Consider the following 26231-nt stretch of genomic DNA (forward strand, 5'->3'; position numbering starts at 1 on the left):
CTCAATCAGGACAGAATGCTACGGTAGGTTTAGCATTAGAGTGCTCTCTCGATGAGGACAGAATGCTACGGTAGGTGGGTGGGGCTATATCCTGCGTGGTTAGCCCTGTCCAGGGGTATCGTCGGACTGGGTCACAGTGTCCCTCAACCCCTCCGTCTCAGACTCCAGTACCTATGCGGCAATAGTCTATGTGCCGGGTGGCCAGGGTCAGTCTGTCCTATCTGGTGTAATTCTCCCATCTTATCTGGTGTCCCGTGTGAACATAAGTATTCTCTCTCTCTCCTCTTTCTCTTCTCTTCTCTCTCATTGGCATGCTGACTACAGAAATGCCCACTTGAGCTGTTGCCAGGGAATGTAATGTTAATTTCTCTACCATAAGCCGCCTTCAATGTCATTTTAGAGAATTTGGCAGTACGTCAAACCAGATTCACAACCGCAGAACACGTGAAACCACGCCAGCCCAGGACCTCCCCATCCAGCTTCTTCACCTGTGGTCTGAGACCAGCCACCGGGACAGCTGATCAAACTGTGGGTTGGCACAACCCAAGAACTTCTCCTCAAACTGTCAGAAACAGTCTCAGGGAAGCTCATCTGCGTGCTCATCGTCCTCACCAGGGTCGTGACCTGACTGCAGTTCGACGTCGTAACAGACTTCAGTGGGGACATGCTCACCTTTGATGGCCCCTGGCAACCTGGATAAGTGTGCTCTTCACGGATGAATCCCGGTATCACCTGGGCAGATGGCATGCAGCGTAAGAATACGCTACGGACAAGTCTGTACACAATTCCTGGAAGCTGAAAATGTCCCAGTTCCTCCATGGCCTGTATACTTAACAGACGTGTCACCCATTGAGCATCGTTGTGTATGACAGCGTGTTCCAGCCATTGAAGAGGAGTGGGACAACATTTCACAGGCCACAACCAACAGCCTGATTAACTCTATGCAAAGGAGATGTGTCACGCTGCATGAGGCAAATTATGGTCACACCAGATACTGACTGGTATCTGTGACCAACAGATGCATATCTGTATTACCATGTGAAATCCATAAATTAGGGCCTAATGAATTTATTCAAATTGACAAATGTCAAATGGAAACTGTAACTCAGTAAAATATTTGAAAATATTGTTCCATCTATATTTCTGTTCAGTGTAATAAAAACATGTACGCTGAATAGTCAATAATTATTCAACCCCTTCGTTGTGGAAAACAAGCCTAGTTCAGGAGTAACAAACTCTTGAAACTCCCCATCCCGGATCCGGGATTGTGACTAAGCCTCAGGCTCATTAGCATAACGCAACGTTAACGATTTCTGAAAATCGCAAATAAAATTAAAATAATGCGTTTGCTCTCAAGCTTAGCCTTTTCTTAACAACACTGTCATCTCAGATTTTCAAAATATGCTTTTGAACCATAGAAATTGACTAATTTGTGTAAGAGTATGCAAAGCTAGCATAGCATTTTGTGTAGCATGTAGCACGCAACATTTTCACAAAATCCAGATAACCAAATAAATTAAATCATTTACCTTCGAAGAGCTTCTGATGTTTTTCAATGAGGAGACTCCCAGCCACATACCAAATGCGCAGTGTTTCCTGAAAGCGTCTGTGTGTAGGAGAAATCGTTCCGTTTTCTACATTGCGCCTGGCTACCGAAACGAACCGAAAATGCAGTCACCTACAACGTGAAACTTTTTCCGGATTAACTACATAATATCGACCGAAACATGGCAAACGTTGTTTGGAATCAATCCTCAAGGTGTTTTTTCACATATCTCTTCATTGACATGCAGTTCGTGGAAGCTTGCTTCTCTCTCTGTGCCCCATGGAAAAATACTGGCAGGTGACTTTTGCGCACCAATTTCGGCGCAGGACACCGGGCGGACACGTGGTAAATGTGGTCTCTTATGGTCAATCTTCCAACGATCTGCCTACAAATACGTCACAATGCTGCAGACACCTTGGGGAAACGACAGAAAGGGCAGACTCATTCCTCTTGCGTTCACAGCCATATAAGGAGATCATGAAAGACAGAGCCTCAAAAATCCTTGTCATTTCCTGGATGCCAAGTCATCTTGGTTTTGCCTGAAGCTCACGTTAAAGGGCACGCACAGAGAAGATATTTGTATTTCTGGACACGTCAGAGTGTTTTCTTTCGAACAGTAGCAATTATATGCATAGTCGAGCATCTTTTTGTGACAAAATATCTTGTTTAAAACGGGAACGTTTTTCTTCCAAAAATGAAATAGCGCCACCATAAGTGTAAGAGGTTAACAAGTAATAATATGTATGGAAAGTTTCTAACATGCTTCTTGTGTATGACTCCTCATCTCTGTACCTAACCCTTCTGTATAATGATGACTCCTAATCTCTGTACCCCACACATACAATAATCTGGAAGGTCCCTCATTCCAGCAGTGAATTTCAACCACAAAGACCAGGGATGTTTTCCAATGCCTCGTAAAGAAGGGCACCTATTTGTGAATGGGTAAAAACATATATTTGTTTAAAGCAGACATTGAATATCCCTTTAAGGCGAAGTTATTAATTACTTTGGATGGTGTGTCACCCAGTCACTACAAAGATACAGGCGTCCTTCCTAACTCAGTTGCCGGAGCAGAAGGAAACAGCTCAGATATTTCACCATGAGGCCAATGGTGACTTTAAAACAGCTACAAGGTTGAAAGGCTCTGATAGGAGAAGACTGAGGATGGATCAACAACAGTGTAGTTACACCACAATAGTAACCAATAGTAACCTGATTGACAGAGTGAAAACAAGGCACTAACGTTGTACTGCAAAAAATGTGGCAAAGCAATTCACATTTTGTTCTGAATACAAAAGTGCTATGTTTGGGGCAAATCCAAGCTTTTTGTTTGGGGCAAATCCAAGCTTTTTGTTTGGGGCAAATCCAAGCTTTTTCCACGTTTTGTTACGTTACAGCCTAATTCTAAAATTTAATAAATCTACATACAATACCCCATAACGGCAAAGTGAAAACAGGTTTAGACATTTTTGCAAATATATTAAAAACAAAAATACCTTATTTACATGTGTATTCAGACCCTTTGCTATGAGATTCGAAATTAAGTTCAGGTGCATCCAGTTTCCATTGATCATCCTTGAGATGTTTCTACAAGTTGATTGGATTTGGAAAGGCACACACCTGTCTATATTAAGGTCCCACAGTTGACATTGCATGTCAGAGCAAAAACCAAGCCATGAGGTCGAAGGAATGGTCCGTAGAGCTCCGAGACAGGATTGTGTCGAGGCACAGATCTGGGGAAGGGTACAAAAAAATGTCTACAGCATTGAAGATCCCCAAGAACAGTGGCCTCCATCATTCTTAAATGGAAGAAGTTTGTAACCACCAAGACTAGAGCTGGTCACCCTGTCAAACTGAGCAGAGAAGGGCCTTGGTCAGGAAGGTGACCAAGAACCCGATGGTCACTCTGACAGAGCTCTAGAGTTCCTCTGTGGAGGTGGGAGAATGTTCCAGAAGGACAACCATCTCTGCAGCACTCCACCAATCAGGTCTTTACGGTAGAGAGGCCAGACAGAAGTCACTTCTCAGTAAAAGGCACATGGCACTCCTGCTTGGAGTTTGGGAAGAAGGTTCACCTTCCAACAGGACAGCGATCCTAAGCACACAGCCAAGACAATGCAGAAGTGGCTTCGGGACAAGTCTGAATATCCTTGAGTGGCCAAGCCAGAGCTCGGACTTGAACCCAGATCAAACATCTCTGGAGAGACCTGAAAATAGCTGTGTAGTGACGCTCCCCATCCAACCTGACAGAGCTTGAGAGGTTCTGTAGAGAAGAATGGGTTAAACTCCACAAATACAGGTGTGCCAAGCTTGTAGCGTCATACCCAAGAAGACTCGAGGCTGTAAATGCTGCCAAAGGTGCTTCAACAAAGTACTGAGTAAAGGGTCTGAATACTTATGTAAATGTGATATTTCAGTATAAAAAAAGAAAACGTTTTCGCTTTGTCATTATGGTGTATTGTGATGTCATTATGGTGTATTGTGATGTCATTATGGTGTATTGTGTGTAGATTGATGAGGTAAAAAAACTATGTAATCCATTTTAGAATAATGCTGTAAAGTAACAAGATATGGAAAAAGTCAAGGGGCCTGAATACTTTCCGAATGCACTCTAGTGGTAGCTGTGAGATGAATTCACATTTCAGCAGAACATTAACCTAAAACACAAGGCCAAATCTACACTGGAGTTGCTTACCAAGAAGACAGTGAATGTCCTTGAGTGGTGGAGTTACAGTTTTGACTTAAATCTGCTTGAAAATCTATGGCAAGACCTAAAAATGGTTGTCTAGCAATGATCAACAACCAATTTGACAGACTTCGAAGAATTTTGAAAGAATAATGGGAAAATATTGCACATTCAATGTGTGGAAAGCTCTTAGAGACTTACCTAGATAAATCTGTAAATCGCTGCCAAAGGTGCTTCTACAAAGAATTGACTGAGGGTTGTGAATAGTTAAGTAAATTAGATATTTCTGTACTTGAAGCACGGGAATGGCAACATCATGTTGTGAGGGTGCTTTACAGCAGGAGGGACTGGTGCACTTCACAAAATAGACAGCTTCACGAGGAAGGAAAACTATGTGGATATATTGAAGCAACATCTCAAGACATCAGTCAGGAAGTTAAAGCTTGGACGCAAATGGGTCTTCCAAATGGACAACGACCCCAAGCATACTTCCAAAGTTGTGGCAAAGTGGCTTAAGAACAACAAAGTCAAGGTATTAGGGGTAGTATTAGGGGTAGGGGTAGTATTATGGGTAGGTGTATTAGGGGTAGGTATATTAGGGGTAAGGTTGTATTAGGGGTATTAGGGGTAGGTATATTAGGGGTTGTATTAGGGATAGGTATATTATGGGTAGGGGTAGTATTAGGAATAGGTATTATGGGTAGGGATAGGTATATTAGGGGTAGGGGTAGTATTAGGGATAGGTATATTAGGGGTTGTATTAGGGATAGGTATATTATGGGTAGGGGTAGTATTAGGAATAGGTATTATGGGTAGGGATAGGTATATTAGGGGTAGGGGTAGTATTAGGGATAGGTATATTAGGGGTAGGGGTAGTATTAGGGATAGGTATATTAGGGGTAGGGGTAGTATTAGGAATAGGTATATTAGGGGTTGTATTACGTGTAGGTGTATTAGGGGTAGGTAATTTATGGGTAGGGAGGGTATTAGGGGTAGGTGTGTTAGGGGTAGTATTAGGGGTAGGTTGTTAGGGGTAGGATTCGTTTTAGGGGTAGGTATATTATGGATAGGTATATTAGGGGTAGGGGTATTATTAGGGGTAGGTAGATTAGGGGTATGATTAGTATTAGGGGTAGGAGTAGTATTAGGGGTAGGTATATTAGGGGTAGGAGTAGTAATAGGGGTAGGAGCAGTATTAGGGGTAGGTATATTAGGGGGAGGTAGATTAGGGGTATGGGTAGTATTAGGGGGAGGTATATTAGGGGTAGGTGTCGTATTAGGGGAGTAGAACTATATTATGGGTAGGGAGGTATTAGGGGTAGGTATATTGGAGGTAGGGGTAGTATTAGTGGTAGGTATTCTTCAAGGAATACCTAGGATAGGATAAAGTAATCCTTCTCACCCCCCCCCCCCCCCTTAAATTATTTAGATGCACTATTGTAAAGTGGCTGTTCCACTGGATGTCAGAAGGTGAATTCACCAATTTGTAAGTCGCTCTGGATAAGAGCGTCTGCTAAATGACTTAAATGTAAATGTAATGTAAATGTATTGGAGTGGCCATCCCAAAGCTCTGACCTCAATCCCATAGAAAATTTGTGGGCAGAACTGAAAAAGCGTCTGCGAGCAAGGAGGCCTACAAACCTGACTCAGTTATACCTGCTCTGTCAGGAGGAATGGGCCAAAGTTCACCCAATTTATTGTGGGAAGCTTGTGGAAGGCTACCCAAATCGTTTGACCCAAGTTAAATAATTCAAAGGCAATGCTACCAAATATTGACTGAGTGTATGTAAACGTCTGACCCACTGGGAATGTGATGAAAGAAAAGCTAAAATAAAAGCTGAAAATAATTCATTCTCTCTACTATTATTCTGACATTTCACATTCTTAAAATGAAGTGGTGATCCTAACTGACCTAAGACAGGGAATTTATACTAGGATTAAATGTCAGGAATTGTGAAAAACTGAGTTTAAATGTATTTGGCTGAGGTGTATGTAAACTTCCTGTCAAGCCCTGGTCGAAGTATATTGTGTTTGTCTTCATTTATTTGGTCAGGCCAGGGTGTGACATGGGTTTTTTGTGGTGTGTTTTGTCTTGGGGTTTTGTTGGGTGTTGGGTGTGTGGCTTAGTGGGGTGTTCTAGGTGTATCTATGGCTGTCTGAAGTGGTTCTCAATCAGAGGCAGGTGTTTATCGTTGTCTCTGATTGGGAACCATATTTAGGCAGCCATATTCTTTGAGTGTTTCGTGGGTGATTGTTCCTGTCTCTGTGTTTATGTTCACCAGATAGGCTGTATAGGTTTTCACACATTTATTGTTTTGTTTAGTTATTGCATGTCGAGTTCATTTATTAAAGAACATGAATAACCACCACGCTGCATTTTGGTCCGCTTCTCTTCCACCAGACGAAAGCCGTTACACTTCCGACTTCAACAGTATTTGTGGTACTGTATAGAATGTATCAACGTCAGCAGTAATTATTTATAGTAATTTTTCATCAAATTACTATAAATAACTCTACATTAATATTTACAGCCACACAACTGATGTATAAACTGTGGAAGACGTGTTCTATCTGTAGTTAATAAACTGGAAGACGTGTTCTATCTGTAGTTAATACACTGTGGAAGACGTGTTCTATCTGTAGTTAATAAACTGGAAGACGTGTTCTATCTGTAGTTAATAAACTGGAAGACGTGTTCTATCTGTAGTTAATAAACTGGAAGACGTGTTCTATCTGTAGTTAATAAACTGGAAGACGTGTTCTATCTGTAGTTAATAAACTGTGGAAGACGTGTTCTATCTGTAGTTAATCAACTGGAAGACGTGTTCTATCTGTAGTTACTCAACTGGAAGACGTGTCCTATCTGTAGTTAATACACTGTGGAAGACGTGCTCTATCTGTAGTTAATAAACTGGAAGACGTGTTCTATCTGTAGTTAATAAACTGGAAGACGTGTTCTATCTGTAGTTAATCAACTGGAAGACGTGTTCTATCTTTAGTTAATCAACTGGAAGACGTGTTCTATCTGTAGTTAATAAACTGTGGAAGACGTGTTCTATCTGTAGTTAATACACTGTGGAAGACGTGTTCTATCTGTAGTTAATACACTGTGGAAGACGTGTTCTATCTGTAGTTAGAACACGTCTTCCACAGTTTATTAACTACAGATAGAACACGTCTTCCACAGTTTATTATCTGTAGGTAATAAACTGGAAGACGTGTTCTATCTGTAGTTAATACACTGTGGAAGACGTGTTCTATCTGTAGTTAATAGAACACGTCTTCCAGTTTATTAACTACAGATAGAACACGTCTTCCAGTTTATCTGTAGTTAATAAACTGGAAGACGTGTTCTATCTGTAGTTAATAAACTGGAAGACGTGTTCTATCTGTAGTTAATACACTGTGGAAGACGTGTTCTATCTGTAGTTAATAAACTGTGGAAGACGTGTTCTATCTGTAGTTAATAAACTGTGGAAGACGTGTTCTATCTGTACTTAATAAACTGTGAAAGACGTGTTCTATCTGTAGTTAATAAACTGGAAGACGTGTTCTATCTGTAGTTAATAAACTGTGAAAGACGTGTTCTATCTGTAGTTAATAAACTGGAAGACGTGTTCTACCTGTAGTTAATAAACATGGAGGACGTGTTCTATCTGTAGTTAATCAACTGTGGAAATATGGATGTATAGTAATTTACAATAATTTTATTAAAAAAGGTGAAATTATGGAATTGATCTTCTTCAACTGCTGATTTTCATACATTCTTCCAAATGAGAAACACATTATGCAGTGTTACAGCCAAGCTTTACACTATGCAGTGTTACAGCCAAGCTTTACACTATGCAGTTACAGCCAAGCTTTACACTATGCAGTGTCACAGCCAAGCTTTACACTATGCAGTGTCACAGCCAAGCTTTACACTATGCAGTGTTACAGCTTTACACTATGTAGTGTTACAGCTTAACACTATGCAGTGTTACAGCCAAGCTTTACACTATGCAGTGTTACAACCAAGCTTTACACTATGTAGTGTTACAGCATTACACTATGCAGTGTTACAGCTTTACACCATGCAGTGTTACAGCTTTACACCATGCAGTGTTACAGCTTTACATTATGCAGTGTTACAGCCAAGCTTTACACTATGCAGTGTTACAACCAAGCTTTACATTATGCAGTGTTGCAGCTTTACACTATGCAGTGTTACAGCCAAGCTTTACATTATGCAGTGTTACAGATTTACACTATGCAGTGTTACAGCCAAGCTTTACATTATGCAGTGTTACAGATTTACACTATGCAGTGTTACAGCCAAGCTTTACATATCTTTACATGCTGAGTGTTTCCACTTCATGACCTTTCTCTGGGTACTATTGAATGAAACCAGACCAGTTCAGACCAGTCCTGACCAGTGTTGGTGTTTGGTACAGGTAAACCTATTGATATAGCAGCTAAGAGAAACATTTAAACATTTAACATGCTTTAATTTGATCAATAACATACAAGTGTTTTCATATGACCTTTCTCTGCCTACCATTTTCTAAACCAGACCAGACCTCCTGATACAGCAGCAGGAACATTCCAACTCCTTGTTTTACATGACGTCACAACTCTCCAGTCTGTCCGGGTCCATTCAACTCTTCAGTCTGTCCGGGTCCATTCAACTCCCCATTCTGTCCGGGTCCATTCAACTCTCCAGTCTGTCCGGGTCCATTCAACTCTCCAGTCTGTCCGGGTCCATTCAACTCTCCAGTCTGTCCGGGTCCATTCAACTCTCCAGTCTGTCCGGGTCCATTCAACTCTACTTTAACAACACAACCAAACCTCCCTCTTATATAATAACAACAGCCAGATGCCGAAAAGAGAACAGAGTTTTTCTCATCTTAGTCAGTCCCTTTGTTTCAAACACCCTCTCATCGAAAGAGAACAGAGAGACTGCGGATAAAGGACCAGAACAGTCTTCTCCTCTCCAGACTGTCAATGAGTTCCATCGTAGACCACTGGGTGCTCAACACTCAGACGATACAACACCTTCTTAGAGATGAACCTACACCACAGATGACAGGATAGAGAGGAGACAGAACAGGGTGAGGGGGGATAGAGAGGAGACAGAACAGGGTGAGGGGGGGATAGAGAGGAGACAGAACGGGGTGAGGGGGATAGAGAGGAGCCAGAACGGCGTGAGGGGGATAGAGAGGAGACAGAACAGGGTGAGGGGGGATAGAGAGGAGACAGAACGGGGTGAGGGGGGATAGAGAGGAGACAGAACAGGGTGAGGGGGGATAGAGAGGAGCCAGAACGGCGTGAGGGGGATAGAGAGGAGACAGAACAGGGTGAGGGGGGATAGAGAGGAGACAGAACGGGGTGAGGGGGATAGAGAGGAGACAGAACGGGGTGAGGGGGGATAGAGAGGAGGCAGAACGGGGTGAGGGGGATAGAGAGGAGACAGAACGGGGTGAGGGGGGATAGAGAGGAGACAGAACGGGGTGAGGGGGGATAGAGAGGAGGCAGAACGGGGTGAGGGGGGATAGAGAGGAGACAGAACGGGGTGAGGGGGGATAGAGAGGAGACAGAACGGGGTGAGGGGGGATAGAGAGGAGACAGAACAGAGTGAGGGGGGATAGAGAGGAGACAGAACGGGGTGAGGGGGGATAGAGAGGAGACAGAACGGGGGGAGGGGGGATAGAGAGGAGACAGAACGGGGTGAGGGGGATAGAGAGGAGACAGAACGGGGTGAGGGGGGATAGAGAGGAGACAGAACGGGGTGAGGGGGGATAGAGAGGAGACAGAACGGGGTGAGGGGGGATAGAGAGGAGACAGAACGGGGTGAGGGGGGATAGAGAGGAGACAGAACGGGGTGAGGGGGGATAGAGAGGAGACAGAACGGGGTGAGGGGGATAGAGAGGAGACAGAACGGGGTGAGGGGGGATAGAGAGGAGACAGAACAGGGTGAGGGGGGATAGAGAGGAGACAGAACGGGGTGAGGGGGGATAGAGAGGAGACAGAACGGGGTGAGGGGGGATAGAGAGGAGACAGAACGGGGTGAGGGGGATAGAGAGGAGACAGAACAGGGTGAGGGGGGATAGAGAGGAGACAGAACGGGGTGAGGGGGGATAGAGAGGAGACAGAACGGGGTGAGGGGGGATAGAGAGGAGACAGAACGGGGTGAGGGCAGGATAGAACATACAGACTGTTACATCTACCATGTTATAGATGTGTGTACCTGGAGAAGGAGTTATTGACCTGTGTGTGTATAGAAGTGTGTGTGTGTATAGATGTGTGTGTGTATAGACATATGTGTGTGTGTGTATAGATGTGTGTGTGCATAGATGTGTGTGTGTATACCTGGATAAGGAGTTATAGACCTGCGTGTGTATAGATGTGTGTGTGCACAGATGTGTGTGTGTGTATAGATGTGTGTGTGCATAGATGTGTGTGTACCTGGAGAAGGAGTTATAGACCTGCGTGTGTATAGATGTGTGTGTGCACAGATGTGTGTGTATATAGAAGTGTGTGGGTATAGATGTGTGTACCTGGAGAAGGAGTTGTCAAAGATGAGTGTGTATTCTCCAGTGTTCCTGACTATCAGCTCTCCTGTCATGGTCTCTTTGTGGGATTGACAACGAGTCAGAGGGATCAGTACCTGGAATAGAGAGAGACAGGACAGAATACCTTAACCCTAAACAGTAGAACAGATTATTAAACCTAAAACTATAATAACACATTATTAACCCTATACTTTAGAACATATTCATCTTAATCCTATACATTAGAACGCATTCAACCTAATCCTAACCCTATACCTTAGAAAACATTCAACCTAATCCTATACCTTAGAAAACATTCAACCTAATCCTAACCCTATACCTTAGAAAACATTCAACCTAATCCTAACCCTATACCTTAGAAAACATTCAACCTAATCCTAACCCTATACCTTAGAAAACATTCAACCTAATCCTAACCCTATACTTTAGAAAACATTCAACCTAATCCTAACCCTATACCTTAGAAAACATTCAACCTAATCCTAACCCTATACCTTAGAAAACATTCAACCTAATCCTAACCCTATACTTTAGAAAACATCAATCCTAACCCTATACCTTAGAAAACATTCAACCTAATCCTAACCCTATACCTTAGAAAACATTCAACCTAATCCTAACCCTATACTTTAGAAAACATTCAACCTAATCCTAACCCTATACCTTAGAACACATCAATCCTAACCCTATACCTTAGAAAACATTCAACCTAATCCTAACCCTATACTTTAGAAAACATTCAACCTAATCCTAACCCTATACTTTAGAAAACATTCAACCTAATCCTAACCCTATACTTTAGAAAACATTCAACCTAATCCTAACCCTATACTTTAGAAAACATTCAACCTAATCCTAATCCTATACCTTAGAAAACATTCAACCTAATCCTAACCCTATACCTTAGAACACATCAATCCTAACCCTATACCTTAGAACACATCAATCCTAACCCTATACCTTAGAAAACATTCAACCTAATCCTAACCCTATACCTTAGAAAACATTCAACCTAATCCTAACCCTATACTTTAGAAAACATTCAACCTAATCCTAACCCTATACCTTAGAACACATCAATCCTAACCCTATACCTTAGAAAACATTCAACCTAATCCTAACCCTATACCTTAGAAAACATTCAACCTAATCCTAACCCTATACTTTAGAAAACATTCAACCTAATCCTAACCCTATACTTTAGAAAACATTCAACCTAATCCTAACCCTATACCTTAGAAAACATTCAACCTAATCCTAACCCTATACTTTAGAAAACATTCAACCTAATCCTAACCCTATACTTTAGAAAACATTCAACCTAATCCTAACCCTATACTTTAGAAAACATTCAACCTAATCCTAACCCTATACCTTAGAAAACATTCAACCTAATCCTAACCCTATACTTTAGAAAACATTCAACCTAATCCTAACCCTATACTTTAGAAAACATTCAACCTAATCCTAACCCTATACCTTAGAACACATCAATCCTAACCCTATACCTTAGAAAACATTCAACCTAATCCTAACCCTATACTTTAGAAAACATTCAACCTAATCCTAACCCTATACCTTAGAAAACATTCAACCTAATCCTAACCCTATACTTTAGAAAACATTCAACCTAATCCTAACCCTATACTTTAGAAAACATTCAACCTAATCCTAACCCTATACTTTAGAAAACATTCAACCTAATCCTAACCCTATACTTTAGAAAACATTCAACCTAATCCTAACCCTATACTTTAGAAAACATTCAACCTAACCCTATACCTTAGAAAACATTCAACCTAATCCTAACCCTATACTTTAGAAAACATTCAACCTAACCCTATACCTTAGAACACATCAATCCTAACCCTATACCGTAGAAAACATTCAACCTAATCCTAACCCTATACTTTAGAAAACATTCAACCTAATCCTAACCCTATACCTTAGAACACATCAATCCTAACCCTATACCTTAGAAAACATTAATCCTAACCCTATACCTTAGAAAACATTCAACCTAATCCTAACCCTATACCGTAGAACACATTAATCCTAACCCTATACCTTAGAACACATCAATCCTAACCCTATACCGTAGAACACATTAATCCTAACCCTATACCTTAGAACACATCAATCCTAACCCTATACCGTAGAACACATTAATCCTAATCCTATACCTTAGAACACATTAATCCTAATCCTATACCTTAGAAAACATTAAACCTAAACCTAATCCTACACATTAGAACACATTATTTTGAACACTAATAACTGACCTACTCCAGCAGTGTGTGTTAAATATACCTTAGCCTCCTCCAGAGGTGTGTGTGTGTCCTCTCTGTACAGCACACTAAATGAGATGCTCTTGGGTTGTGAGGTGAACAGCCAGTGTATGGTAGCACCAAGGGTAGACCCAGTAATGGGGATGGAGCTGTAACAACCAGACCTGATGAACAGCTCCCTCAGACCGTCACCAAATACACTGATCTCCTCCACACTGAACGGAACTTGCAACCTGGAGAGGAGGACACACATTAATAACAAAACACCACAGTCAGAATCCCAGCCAGATTCCCAGCCAATACATGCAGTCAGATTCCCAGCCAGTACATGCAGTCAGATTCCCAGCCAGATTCCCAGCCAGTACATGCAGTCAGATTCCCAGCCAGATTCCCAGCCAGTACATGCAGTCAGATTCCCAGCCAGATTCCCAGCCAGTACATGCAGTCAGATTCCCAGCCAGATTCCCAGCCAGTACATGCAGTCAGATTCCCAGCCAGATTCCCAGCCAGTACATGCAGTCAGATTCCCAGCCAGATTCCCAGCCAGTACATGCAGTCAGATTCCCAGCCAGATTCCCAGCCAGTACATGCAGTCAGATTCCCAGCCAGTACATGCAGCCAGATTCCCAGCCAGATTCCCAGCCAGATTCCCAACCAGTACATGCAGCCAGATTCCCAGCCAGTACATGCAGTCAGATTCCCAGCCAGATTCCCAGCCAGTACATGCAGTCAGATTCCCAGCCAGATTCCCAGCCAGTACATGCAGCCAGATTCCCAGCCAGTACATGCAGTCAGATTCCCAGCCAGATTCCCAGCCAGTACATGCAGTCAGATTCCCAGCCAGATTCCCAGCCAGTACATGCAGTCAGATTCCCAGCCAGATTCCCAGCCAGTACATGCAGTCAGATTCCCAGCCAGATTCCCAGCCAGTACATGCAGTCAGATTCCCAGCCAGATTCCCAGCCAGTACATGCAGTCAGATTCCCAGCCAGATTCCCAGCCAGTACATGCAGTCAGATTCCCAGCCAGATTCCCAGCCAGTACATGCAGTCAGATTCCCAGCCAGATTCCCAGCCAGTACATGCAGTCAGATTCCCAGCCAGTACATGCAGTCAGATTCCCAGCCAGATTAACAACCAGTACATGCAGTCAGATTCCCAGCCAGAAGATGCAGTCAGATTCCCAGCCAGATTAACAACCAGTACATGCAGTCAGATTCCCAGCCAGATTAACAACCAGTACATGGAGTCAGATTCCCAGCCAGATTCCCAGCTACATCCACAGCCCGTACATGCAGTCAGATTCCCAGCTACATTCACAGCCAGTACATTCACAGTCAGTACATGCAGTCAGATTCCCAGCCAGATTCACAGCCAGTACATGCAGCCAGATTCCCAGCCAGTACATGCAGCCAGATTCCCAGCCAGAATCCCAGCCAGTACATGCAGTCAGATTCCCAGCTACATTCACAGCCAGTACATGCAGCCAGATTCCCAGCTACATTCACAGCCAGTACATGCAGTCAGATTCCCAGCTACATTCACAGCCAGTACATGCAGTCAGATTCCCAGCTACATTCACAGCCAGTACATGCAGTCAGATTCCCAGCTACATTCACAGCCAGTACATGCAGCCAGATTCCCAGCTACATTCACAGCCAGTACATGCAGTCAGATTCCCAGCTACATTCACAGCCAGTACATGCAGTCAGATTCCCAGCTACATTCACAGCCAGTACATGCAGCCAGATTCCCAGCTACATTCACAGCCAGTACATGCAGTCAGATTCCCAGCTACATTCACAGCCAGTACATGCAGTCAGATTCCCAGCTACATTCACAGCCAGTACATGCAGCCAGATTCCCAGCTACATTCACAGCCAGTACATGCAGTCAGATTCCCAGCTACATTCACAGCCAGTACATGCAGTCAGATTCCCAGCCAGATTCCCAGCTACATCCACAGCCCGTACATGCAGTCAGATTCCCAGCTACATTCACAGCCAGTACATTCACAGCCAGTACATGCAGTCAGATTCCCAGCTACATTCACAGTCAGTACATGCAGTCAGATTCCCAGCCAGATTCACAGCCAGTACATGCAGTCAGATTCCCAGCCAGAATCCCAGCCAGTACATGCAGTCAGATTCCCAGCTACATTCACAGCCAGTACATGCAGCCAGATTCCCAGCCAGTACATGCAGCCAGATTCCCAGCCAGAATCCCAGCCAGTACATGCAGTCAGATTCCCAGCTACATTCACAGCCAGTACATGCAGCCAGATTCCCAGCTACATTCACAGCCAGTACATGCAGTCAGATTCCCAGCTACATTCACAGCCAGTACATGCAGTCAGATTCCCAGCTACATTCACAGCCAGTACATGCAGTCAGATTCCCAGCTACATTCACAGCCAGTACATGCAGCCAGATTCCCAGCTACATTCACAGCCAGTACATGCAGTCAGATTCCCAGCTACATTCACAGCCAGTACATGCAGTCAGATTCCCAGCTACATTCACAGCCAGTACATGCAGCCAGATTCCCAGCTACATTCACAGCCAGTACATGCAGTCAGAATCCCAGCTACATTCACAGCCAGTACATGCAGTCAGATTCCCAGCTACATTCACAGCCAGTACATGCAGCCAGATTCCCAGCTACATTCACAGCCAGTACATGCAGTCAGATTCCCAGCTACATTCACAGCCAGTACATGCAGTCAGATTCCCAGCTACATTCACAGCCAGTACATGCAGCCAGATTCCCAGCTACATTCACAGCCAGTACATGCAGCCAGATTCCCAGCTACATTCACAGCCAGTACATGCAGCCAGATTCCCAGCTATATTCACAGCCAGAGGCAAAGATGATAGCCGTCTTTGTATCTAAGACAATTGTGTAGCCTAGAGCGATTTTCTAGGTTAGCTGGCCAGCTATTGTCGTTCTTCTAACGTAGCTAGCCAGCTAGCCCCCGAATAGCAGCACTGTAGTAACTATTACAGTACAACGGTTTGTTTTGTTTGATCGTAGCCAGCTAGCTACATAGCCGTCTTTGTATCTAAGACAATTGTGTAGCCTAGAGCGATTTTCTAGGTTAGCTAGCCAGCTATTGTCGTTCTTTTAAAGTAACGTAACGCAATTAACCTGCTAGCTAGCCAGCTAGCCCCCGAATAGCAGCACTGTAGAAACTATTACACTCGACGGAACGACTTGATTAGTGTAGTGTCAACATCGCAGCCACTACCAGCTAGCCTACTCCAGCAGTACTGTATCATTTCAATCATTTTAGTCAATAAGATTCTTGCTACGTAAGCTTAACTTCTGAACATTCGAGACGTGTAGTCCACTTGTCATTCCAATCTCCTTTGCATTAGCGTAGCCTCTTCTGTACCCTGTTAACTATGTGTCTATCTATCCCTGTTCTCTCCTCTCTGCACAGACCATACAAACGCTCCACACCGCGTGGCCGCAAACCACCCTAATCTGGTGGTCCCAGCGCGCACGACCCACGTGGAGTTCCTGGTCTCCGGTAGCCTCTGGAACTGCCGATCTGCGGCCAACAAGGCAGAGTTCATCTCAGCCTATGCCTCCCTCCAGTCCCTCGACTTCCTGGCACTGACGGAAACATGGATCACCACAGATAACACTGCTACTCCCACCGCTCTCTCTTCGTCCGCCCACGTGTTCTCGCACACCCCGAGAGCTTCTGGTCAGCGGGGTGGTGGCACCGGGATCCTCATCTCTCCCAAGTGGTCATTCTCTCTCTCCCCTTACCCATCTATCTATCGCCTCCTTTGAATTCCATGCTGTCACAGTTACCAGCCCTTTCAAGCTTAACATCCTTATCATTTATCGCCCTCCAGGTTCCTCGGAGAGTTCATCAATGAGCTTGATGCCTTGATAAGCTCCTTTCCTGAGGACGGCTCACCTCTCACAGTCCTGGGCGACTTTAACCTCCCCACGTCTACCTTTGACTCATTCCTCTCTGCCTCCTTCTTTCCACTCCTCTCCTCTTTTGACCTCACCCTCTCACCTTCCCCCCTACTCACAAGGCAGGCAATACGCTCGACCTCATCTTTACTAGATGCTGTTCTTCCACTAACCTCACTGCAACTCCCCTCCAAGTCTCCGACCACTACCTTGTATCCTTTTCCCTCTCGCTCTCATCCAACACTTCCCACACTGCCCCTACTCGGATGGTATCGCGCCGTCCCAACCTTCGCTCTCTCTCCCCCGCTACTCTTTCCTCTTCCATCCTATCATCTCTTCCCTCTGCTCATACCTTCTCCAACCTTTCTCCTGATTTTGCCTCCTCAACCCTCCTCACTTCCCTTTCTGCATCCTTTGACTCTCTATGTCCCCTATCCTCCAGGCCGGCTCGGTCCTCCCCTCCCGCTCCGTGGCTCGATGACTCATTGCGAGCTCACAGAACAGAGCTCCGGGCAGCCGAGCGGAAATGGAGGAAAACTCGCCTCCTTGCGGACCTGGCATCCTTTCACTCCCTCCTCTCTACATTTTCCTCCTCTGTCTCTGCTGCTAAAGCCACTTTCTACCACTCTAAATTCCAAGCATCTGCCTCTAACCCTAGGAAGCTCTTTGCCACCTTCTCCTCCCTCCTGAATCCTCCTCCCCCTCCCCCCCTCCTCCCTCTCTGCAGATGACTTCGTCAACCATTTTGAAAAGAAGGTCGACGACATCCGATCCTCGTTTGCTAAGTCAAACGACACCGCTGGTTCTGCTCACACTGCCCTACCCTGTGCTCTGACCTCTTTCTCCCCTCTCTCTCCAGATGAAATCTCGCTTCTTGTGACGGCCGGCCGCCCAACAACCTGCCCGCTCGACCCTATCCCCTCCTCTCTTCTCCAGACCATTTCCGGGGACCTTCTCCCTTACCTCACCTCGCTCATCAACTCATCCCTGACCGCTGGCTACGTCCCTTCCGTCTTCAAGAGAGCGAGAGTTGCACCCCTTCTGAAAAAACCTACACTCGATCCCTCCGATGTCAACAACTACAGACCAGTATCCCTTCTTTCTTTTCTCTCCAAAACTCTTGAACGTGCCGTCCTTGGCCAGCTCTCCCGCTATCTCTCTCAGAATGACCTTCTTGATCCAAATCAGTCAGGTTTCAAGACTAGTCATTCAACTGAGACTGCTCTTCTCTGCATCACGGAGGCGCTCCGCACTGCTAAAGCTAACTCTCTCTCCTCTGCTCTCATCCTTCTAGACCTATCGGCTGCCTTCGATACTGTGAACCATCAGATCCTCCTCTCCACCCTCTTCGAGTTGGGCATCTCCGGCGCGGCCCACGCTTGGATTGCGTCCTACCTGACAGGTCGCTCCTACCAGGTGGCGTGGCGAGAATCTGTCTCCTCGCCACGCGCTCTCACCACTGGTGTCCCCCAGGGCTCTGTTCTAGGCCCTCTCCTATTCTCGCTATACACCAAGTCACTTGGCTCTGTCATAACCTCACATGGTCTCTCCTATCATTGCTATGCAGACGACACACAATTAATCTTCTCCTTTCCCCCTTCTGATGTCCAGGTGGCGAATCGCATCTCTGCATGTCTGGCAGACATATCAGTGTGGATGACGGATCACCACCTCAAGCTGAACCTCGGCAAGACGGAGCTGCTCTTCCTCCCGGGGAAGGACTGCCCGTTCCATGATCTCGCCATCACGGTTGACAACTCCATTGTGTCCTCCTCCCAGAGCGCTAAGAACCTTGGCGTGATCCTGGACAACACCCTGTCGTTCTCAACCAACATCATGGCGGTGGCCCGTTCCTGTAGGTTCATGCTCTACAACATCCGCAGAGTACGACCCTGCCTCACACAGGAAGCGGCGCAGGTCCTAATCCAGGCACTTGTCATCTCCCGTCTGGATTACTGCAACTCGCTGTTGGCTGGGCTCCCTGCCTGTGCCATTAAACCCCTACAACTCATCCAGAACGCCGCAGCCCGTCTGGTGTTCAACCTTCCCAAGTTCTCTCACGTCACCCCGCTCCTCCGCTCTCTCCACTGGCTTCCAGTTGAAGCTCGCATCCGCTACAAGACCATGGTGCTTGCCTACGGAGCTGTGAGGGGAACGGCACCGCAGTACCTCCAGGCTCTGATCAGGCCCTACACCCAAGCAAGGGCACTGCGTTCATCCACCTCTGGCCTGCTCGCCTCCCTACCATTGAGGAAGTACAGTTCCCGCTCAGCCCAGTCAAAACTGTTCGCTGCTCTGGCCCCCCAATGGTGGAACAAACTCCCTCACGACGCCAGGACAGCGGAGTCAATCACCACCTTCCGGAGACACCTGAAACCCCACCTCTTCAAGGAATACCTAGGATAGGATAAGTAATCCTTCTCACCACCCCCCCTTAATGATTTAGATGCACTATTGTAAAGTGGCTGTTCCACTGGATGTCAGAAGGTGAATTCACCAATTTGTAAGTCGCTCTGGATAAGAGCGTCTGCTAAATGACTTAAATGTAAATGTAAATGTAGAAAGAAGAAGCTGCAGAAAGATAACTCCAGGGACAACCAGAAAGATGGGCTTGTTTTCATCTCAAATGACACTGTGTCTTTCCCCTTCTTTTGACTAGATCTTTATGGGAGCTGGTTCTGGTCATACATAGGAACCCATTCAAATACCTCATTCACATTACCCATTATCCCTCTGTTAAGTTGCGCCAGATGTCATTCATTTGTGGCAATTCCACAACAGAGTGGAATCGCAACACCCCTTTGCGATTGAAGGCTCCGTTGCAACACGTATGCTGTATACTTAGACCTTTTCCAAACTCTGTGTCTTCGTCAGTCAAAGAACAGGAAGTTTCCAAACCACAGAAGAAGATGAAAATGTGGTTTCGACGATGGGTTTATGGGAAAGCTAGCAACTTGTAAATAATTAGCCACTCCTATAAGTGAGTACTATTTTAATAGTATGTTCAAAATAATACACCTTGCCTTCTAAGCAATGTTCCCTCCCCTCAGACTGCCACGCAGAAGAAATATCAGCACATGCAGAGAAGCACGAGACTGAACTTCACTCACGATTCTACAGTTTTCTCCTTTGTCAGTATCAATGTTTAGCTCTACTGTGGGAATTGTGCTCGAATCAACACAATATTAGGCACTTTCAATATAACACACCGAAACAAAACAAACTACGCAAACTTAGTATGCAAAACTAACTGTGCAAGAGATTTTCTTGTAGGCAGAGCACATTGGAGTAGGATTCTATTGCAGTAGGCCTATAACTTTGCCATTAACTTTGAACTGGATTGTGTTTACAGCATGAGCTCAACCTAGTCAGTTGTACAACTGAAGGCCTTCAACTGAAATGTGTCTTCAGCATTTAACCCAACTGAATCAGAGAGGTGTGGGGGACTTTAACTAGGCAAGTCAGTTAAGAACAAATTCTTATTTTCAATGACGGCCTAGGAACAGTGGGTTAACTGCCTGTTCAGGGGCTGAACGACAGATTTGTACCTTGTCAGCTCGGGGATTTGAACATGAAAACTTTCGGTTACTAGTCCAACGCTCTAACCACTAGGCTACCCTGCCGCCCCTATAGGACACCAATAAGAAGAGACCTGCTTGGGCCAAGAAACATGATCAATGGACAATAGATCGGTGGAAATTTGTCCTTTGGTCTGATGAGTCCAAATTTAAGATTTTTGGCTCCAACAGCCGTGTCTTTGTGAGACGCAGAGTAGGTAAACGGATTATCACCGCATGTGTGGTTCCCACCGTGAAGCATGGAGGAGGAGGTGTTATGGTGTGTTGGTGCTTTGTTTGTTATACCGCCAGTGATTTACTTAGAATTCAAGGCACACTTAACCAGCATGGATACCACAGCCTTCTGCAGCGATACGCCATCCCATCTGGTTTGGGCTTAGTGGGACTATCCTTTATTTTTCAACAGGACAATGACCCAACACACCTCCAGGTTGTGTAAGGGCTATTTTACCAAGAAGGAGAGTGATGGAGTGCTGCATCAGATGACCTGGCCTCCACAATCACCAAACCTCAACCCAATTGAGATGGTTTGGGATGAGTTGGACCGCAGAGTGAAGGAAAAGCAGCCAACAAGCGCTCCGTATATGTGGGAACTCCTTCAAGACTGTTGGAAAAGCATTCCAGGTGAAGCTGGTTGAGAGTATGCCAAATGTGTGCAAAGTAGTTGTCAAGGAAAAGGGTGGCTACTTTTAAGAATTTTGTTTAACACTTTTTTGGTTACTACATGATTCCATATGTGTTATTTCATAATTTTGAGGTCTTCACTATTATTGTAGAATGTAAAGAAAAAAACAAAAACTTGAATGAGTAGGCTTGTCCAAACTTTTGACTGGTACTGTAATTCTGGCCATGGTGGTCATTCTGGTCTTGGTGAATATTGGTCTGACTCACGTGAGTTCTCCACTCCTCAGCAGACAGATCTCTGCATCCTGAACAGCTCCAGTCTGGTTAGGTAGGTCCTCTGATGTGGTTTCTGCTGTACTGGCACCACCGTTGCTGGGCAAAACAAACATACAAACAAACGCAGTGTCAAAAATAGCATCAGGCATGGGTTCTGAATGTGTATGTGTGTGTACTCACAGCTCTGCTGCCCCCTGGGGGTTGGTGTGAGGAGAGCAGGCAGTGAAGGAGAGAGAGTCACTGTTGGAATCATAATTAACTTCCTCTTCTGTTATGATGCCATATGCACCATCATCTGCCCTTGGCACTGCCAGGTCTGAGAGTGAGAGAGTGATCAAAAGGAACATAACATTGGACCAATTAGGATCTGGCTAAAAAATACTTCAGATATAGAACCCATTGCCCTTTATGGTCTGGGGTCCGCTCACCAACCAACAATTCACAAAATGGGATAAACACCAAATTGAGACTCTGCATGCAGAATTCTGCAAAAATATCCTCAGTGTACAACGTAAAACACCAAATAATGCATGCAGAGCAGAATTAGGCCGATACCCGCTAATGATCAAAATTCAGAAAAGAGCCGTTAAATTCTACAACCATAACAAATTCATCACCTACAGAAAGATGAACCTGGAGAAGAGTCCCCTAAGCTAGCTGGTGTGTATCTGAGTGTGTCCTTCCTGTTTGGCCCTGTCCGGGGGTGTCCTCAGATGAGGCCACAGTGTCTCCTGACCCCTCCTGTCTCAGTCTCCAGTATTTATGCTGCAGTGGTTTATGTTTCGGGGGGCTAGAGTCAGTTTGTTATATCTGGAGTACTTCTCCTGTCCTATTCGGTGTCCTGTGTGTATTTAAGTGTGCTCTCTCTAATTCTCTCTTTCTTTCTCTCATCGGAGGACCTGAGCCCTAGGACCATGCCTCAGGACTACCTGGCATGATGACTCCTTGCTGTCCCCAGTCCACCTGGCCGTGCTGCTGCTCCAGTTTCAACTGTTCTGCCTTATTATTATTGGACCATGCTGGTCATTTATGAACATTTGAACATCTTGGCCATGTTCTGTTATAATCTCCACCCGGCACAGTCAGAAGAGGACTGGCCACCCCACATAGCCTGGTTCCTCTCTAGGTTTCTTCCTAGGTTTTGGCCTTTCTAGGGAGTTTTTCCTAGCCACCGTGCTTCTACACCTGCATTGCTTGCTGTTTGAGGTTTTAGGCTGGGTTTCTGTGCAGCACTTTGAGATATTGGCTGATGTACGAAGGGCAATATAAATACATTTGATTTGATGATTTGAGTGTGTATCTGAGTATGTAAGTGAGTGTGTATCTGAGTGTGTATGTGAGTGTGTATCTGAGTGTGTATCTGAGTGTGTATCTGAGTGTGTATGTGAGTGTGTATCTGAGTGTGTATCTGAGTGTGTATCTGAGTGTGTATCTGAGTGTGTATCTGAGTGTGTATCTGAGTGTGTATCTGAGTGTGTATCTGAGTGTGTATGTGAGTGTGTATCTGAGTGTGTATCTGAGTGTGTATCTGAGTGTGTATCTGAGTGTGTATCTGAGTGTGTATGTGAGTGTGTATCTGAGTGTGTATGTGGTCTCAACTGTGTTGCTGGGTTGCATGGTTTTACCAGGTTGGGGCAGAGGGTTGAAGGGTGTGTGTGGTGCAGTACAGGTGTCTTCCTGAGGATGGCGCTCTACCACAGCACTGTGCTGGCTGTAGCAGACTGAGCAGCAGCGCTCTCTGGCGCCCCCCTCCATCAGGCTGACGGTGTTACTGCAGCAGTAGTAGCAGAACCCATGGCCACACAGTCTAGGGAGAATACAGTCAGAGCAGAGAGACAGTGAGAGGTACCTGACACCAGCTGAATGGGCTGCTGCAGGAGAGACAGTGAGAGGTACCTGCAGGTGTGTCTGTGAAGCCACCAGCTGAATGGGCTGCTGCAGGAGAGACAGTGAGAGGTACCTGCAGGTGTGTCTGTGAAGCCACCAGCTGAATGGACTGCTGCAGGAGAGACAATGAGAGGTATTGCTACAGGTATCTCTCTTTGTCTGCTCTTCCGCTCTCAACTTCTGCTCAAACTCCAGAGCATCAGACCTCTGCCACAAGGCATCCTTCTCCCTGGAAATACACACACAATTAAATTCACACGCGGTTCAATTCACACACGGTTTAATTCACACACGGGTTAATACACGCACACCAGGCATGCATCCACATGTCTGTCACAATCCATCCTTCTCCCTGGAAAGACACAGTTCGATACACACACAGCCGGATCTTCACGGGTCCACCGGTACCCGAATACTCCAGACCCGATCCAGAACCCGACTGGTCTGAGTCGGACCTGATATGATTGTCACAGGTCTGAGTCGGATCTGATATGATTGTCACAGGTCTCGGGTATGGGTCTGATATGATTGTCACAGGTCTCGGGTATGGGTCTGATATGATTGTCACAGGTCTCGGGTATGGGTCTGATATGATTGTCACAGGTCTCGGGTATGGGTCTGATATGATTGTCACAGGTCTCGGGTATGGGTCTGATATGATTGTCACAGGTCTCGGGTATGGGTCTGATATGATTGTCACAGGTCTCGGGTATGGGTCTGATATGATTGTCACAGGTCTCGGGTATGGGTCTGATATGATTGTCACAGGTCTCGGGTATGGGTCTGATATGATTGTCACAGGTCTCGGGTATGGGTCTCTACTGCTGCAGTAGAGAGAAATGTTTATGCTGCTGCTCTTGCTTTTCATGAGAGTGGAGAGTGGCACATGTAGCTTGGTGTTGGCCAGTCATGAGTCAGAGCTGCAGTAGGCTACAGTGATAGAGCCTCGGTGTGGTAAAAGTTAGGAGATATCTAATCAAAGGAAGATGGAATTAAAAGTTAAAGGAGAAGGATGGGCTACAACCAAGAGCCAACAGGCAGGCTGCTACCTTATATTCTGAATGGAGTTGTTGTTGTAGGATTAGAAAACGTGCACTGCAGCCTCTGTTAGCCTAGCTAGCTAACGGTAGCTAGCTTGACTAGCTTCTCCTGGTTTGATGCAGTCAAGACAAGTACTTCGTAATCATATTTGATAATAAATAACCTCGCTATGGCAGCTACACTACATGGTCAAAAGTATGTGGACACTCCATCAAATTAGTGGATTCAGCTTTTTCAGCCACACCCATTGCTGACAAGGTGTATAAAATCGAGCACACAGCCATGCAATCTCCATAAACAAACATTGGCAGTAGAATGGCCCGTACTGAGGAGCTCAGTGACTTTCAACGTGGCACCGCCATAGGGTGCCACCTTTCCAACAAGTCAGTGCGTCAAATTTCTAATCTAGATCTAGGAGCAACAATGGCTCAGCTGTGAAGTCGTATGCCAAACAAGCTCACAGAACGGGGCCGCCGAGTGCTGAAGAGCATAGAAATCGTCTGTCCTCAGTTGCAGCACTCACTACTGACTTCCAAACTGTCTCTGGAAGTAACGTCAGCACAATAACTGTTTCTCGGGAGCTTCATGATTGGGTTTCCAAGGCCAAGCAGCCGCACACAAGCCTAAGATCATACACAATGCCGAGCGTCGGCCGCCATCGGACTCTTGAGCAGTGGAAACGCGTTCTCCGGAGTGATGAATCATGCTTCACCATCTGACAGTCTGACAGACGACTCTGGGTTTGGCAGATGGCAGGAGAACGCTACTAGCCCCAATGCATAGTGCCAACTGTAAAGTTTGGTGGAGGATGAATAATGGTCTGGGACTGTTTTTCATGGTTCAGACCCCTTAGTTCCAGTGAAGGGACATTTTAATGCTACAGCATACAATGATATTCTAGATGATTCTGTGCTTCCAACTTGGGAAGGCCCTTTCCTGTTTCAGCTTGACAATGCCCCCGTGCACAAAGCGAGGTCCATACAGAAATGGTTTGTCGAGATCGGTGTGGAAGAACTTGACTGGCCTGCACAGAGCCCTGACCTCAACCCCATAGAACACCTTTGGGATGAATTGGAACGCCGACTGCGAGCCAGGACTAATCGCCCAACATCAATGTCCAATCTCACTAATACTCTCATGGCTGAATGGAAGCAAGTTCCAACATCTAGTGGAAAGCCTTATAGCAGCAAAAGGGGGACCAACCATATTAATGCCCATGATTTTGGAATGAGATGTTTGGACGAGCAGTTGTTCACATACTTTTGGCCATGTAGTGTATTTGTGTACTATAGTGTAAGTCAACTTGGTTGGTTGTCTCTCGTCTCTGCTCCCCATGTCACTGGCTCACAGGCCCCTTCCCTCCTGCTAGAGCAGTCTAATCTCTGGTTAGTAAAGTAGCTTCACCCAGAACAGTCTAAGCCGGGGGGGGTTCTACTAAGCTATATACGATTGTTTTATACTAAGGATCATTTAGCAAGTTGAGTTTGAATTTTAAGACCCCTTTTTGTATAAAAAATAAATAAATAAATATATATGTTTGAGGAAAAAACACATTGAATAACAGATAGTCCTTACTGCTATTAGCCCATGGAAAAACATTGCATAACAGATAGTCCTTACTGCTATTAGCCCATAGAAACACCCAAAAAATCTGAAGGAAGTTTGTTCTGAAGTGTCTGAGAGATATAAGAAAGATCAGGAAACATGTATATTTTTTACATTATTTAACCCCTTATTTTTGGTACTAAACAGCCTCCATCTATACTTCCATAAATGTTTTCAACAAGTACAGGGGAACTTCAGACGAGTCGCTGGTGGGGAT

At 45.2% G+C, this 26231-nt stretch overlaps 1 protein-coding gene across 2 annotated transcripts in view; it reads right to left on the reverse strand.

Annotated features, from left to right (window-relative positions):
- Positions 1–8698: 8698 nt before the first annotated feature.
- Positions 8699–26231, reverse strand: part of LOC135539341 (FYVE and coiled-coil domain-containing protein 1-like) — a 41919-nt gene continuing 24386 nt past the window's right edge. The window contains exons 13-19 of one of the 2 annotated variants that reach the window (XM_064965162.1): positions 23442–23597; positions 23107–23288; positions 21662–21797; positions 21473–21577; positions 13094–13304; positions 10769–10878; positions 8699–9282 (exon numbers count right to left, since the gene is read on the reverse strand). In XM_064965162.1, coding sequence (XP_064821234.1) covers positions 9213–9282; positions 10769–10878; positions 13094–13304; positions 21473–21577; positions 21662–21797; positions 23107–23288; positions 23442–23597 — 970 coding nt within the window. In that variant the 3' untranslated portion in view covers positions 8699–9212. Of the gene's footprint in view, positions 9283–10768; positions 10879–13093; positions 13305–21472; positions 21578–21661; positions 21798–23106; positions 23289–23377; positions 23598–26231 lie in introns of those variants that run through there. The other variant, XM_064965163.1, reaches the window with a different exon arrangement.

The sequence above is a fragment of the Oncorhynchus masou genome, unplaced genomic scaffold, assembly GCF_036934945.1.
Source record: "Oncorhynchus masou masou isolate Uvic2021 unplaced genomic scaffold, UVic_Omas_1.1 unplaced_scaffold_675, whole genome shotgun sequence".
Taxonomy (NCBI): domain Eukaryota; kingdom Metazoa; phylum Chordata; class Actinopteri; order Salmoniformes; family Salmonidae; genus Oncorhynchus; species Oncorhynchus masou.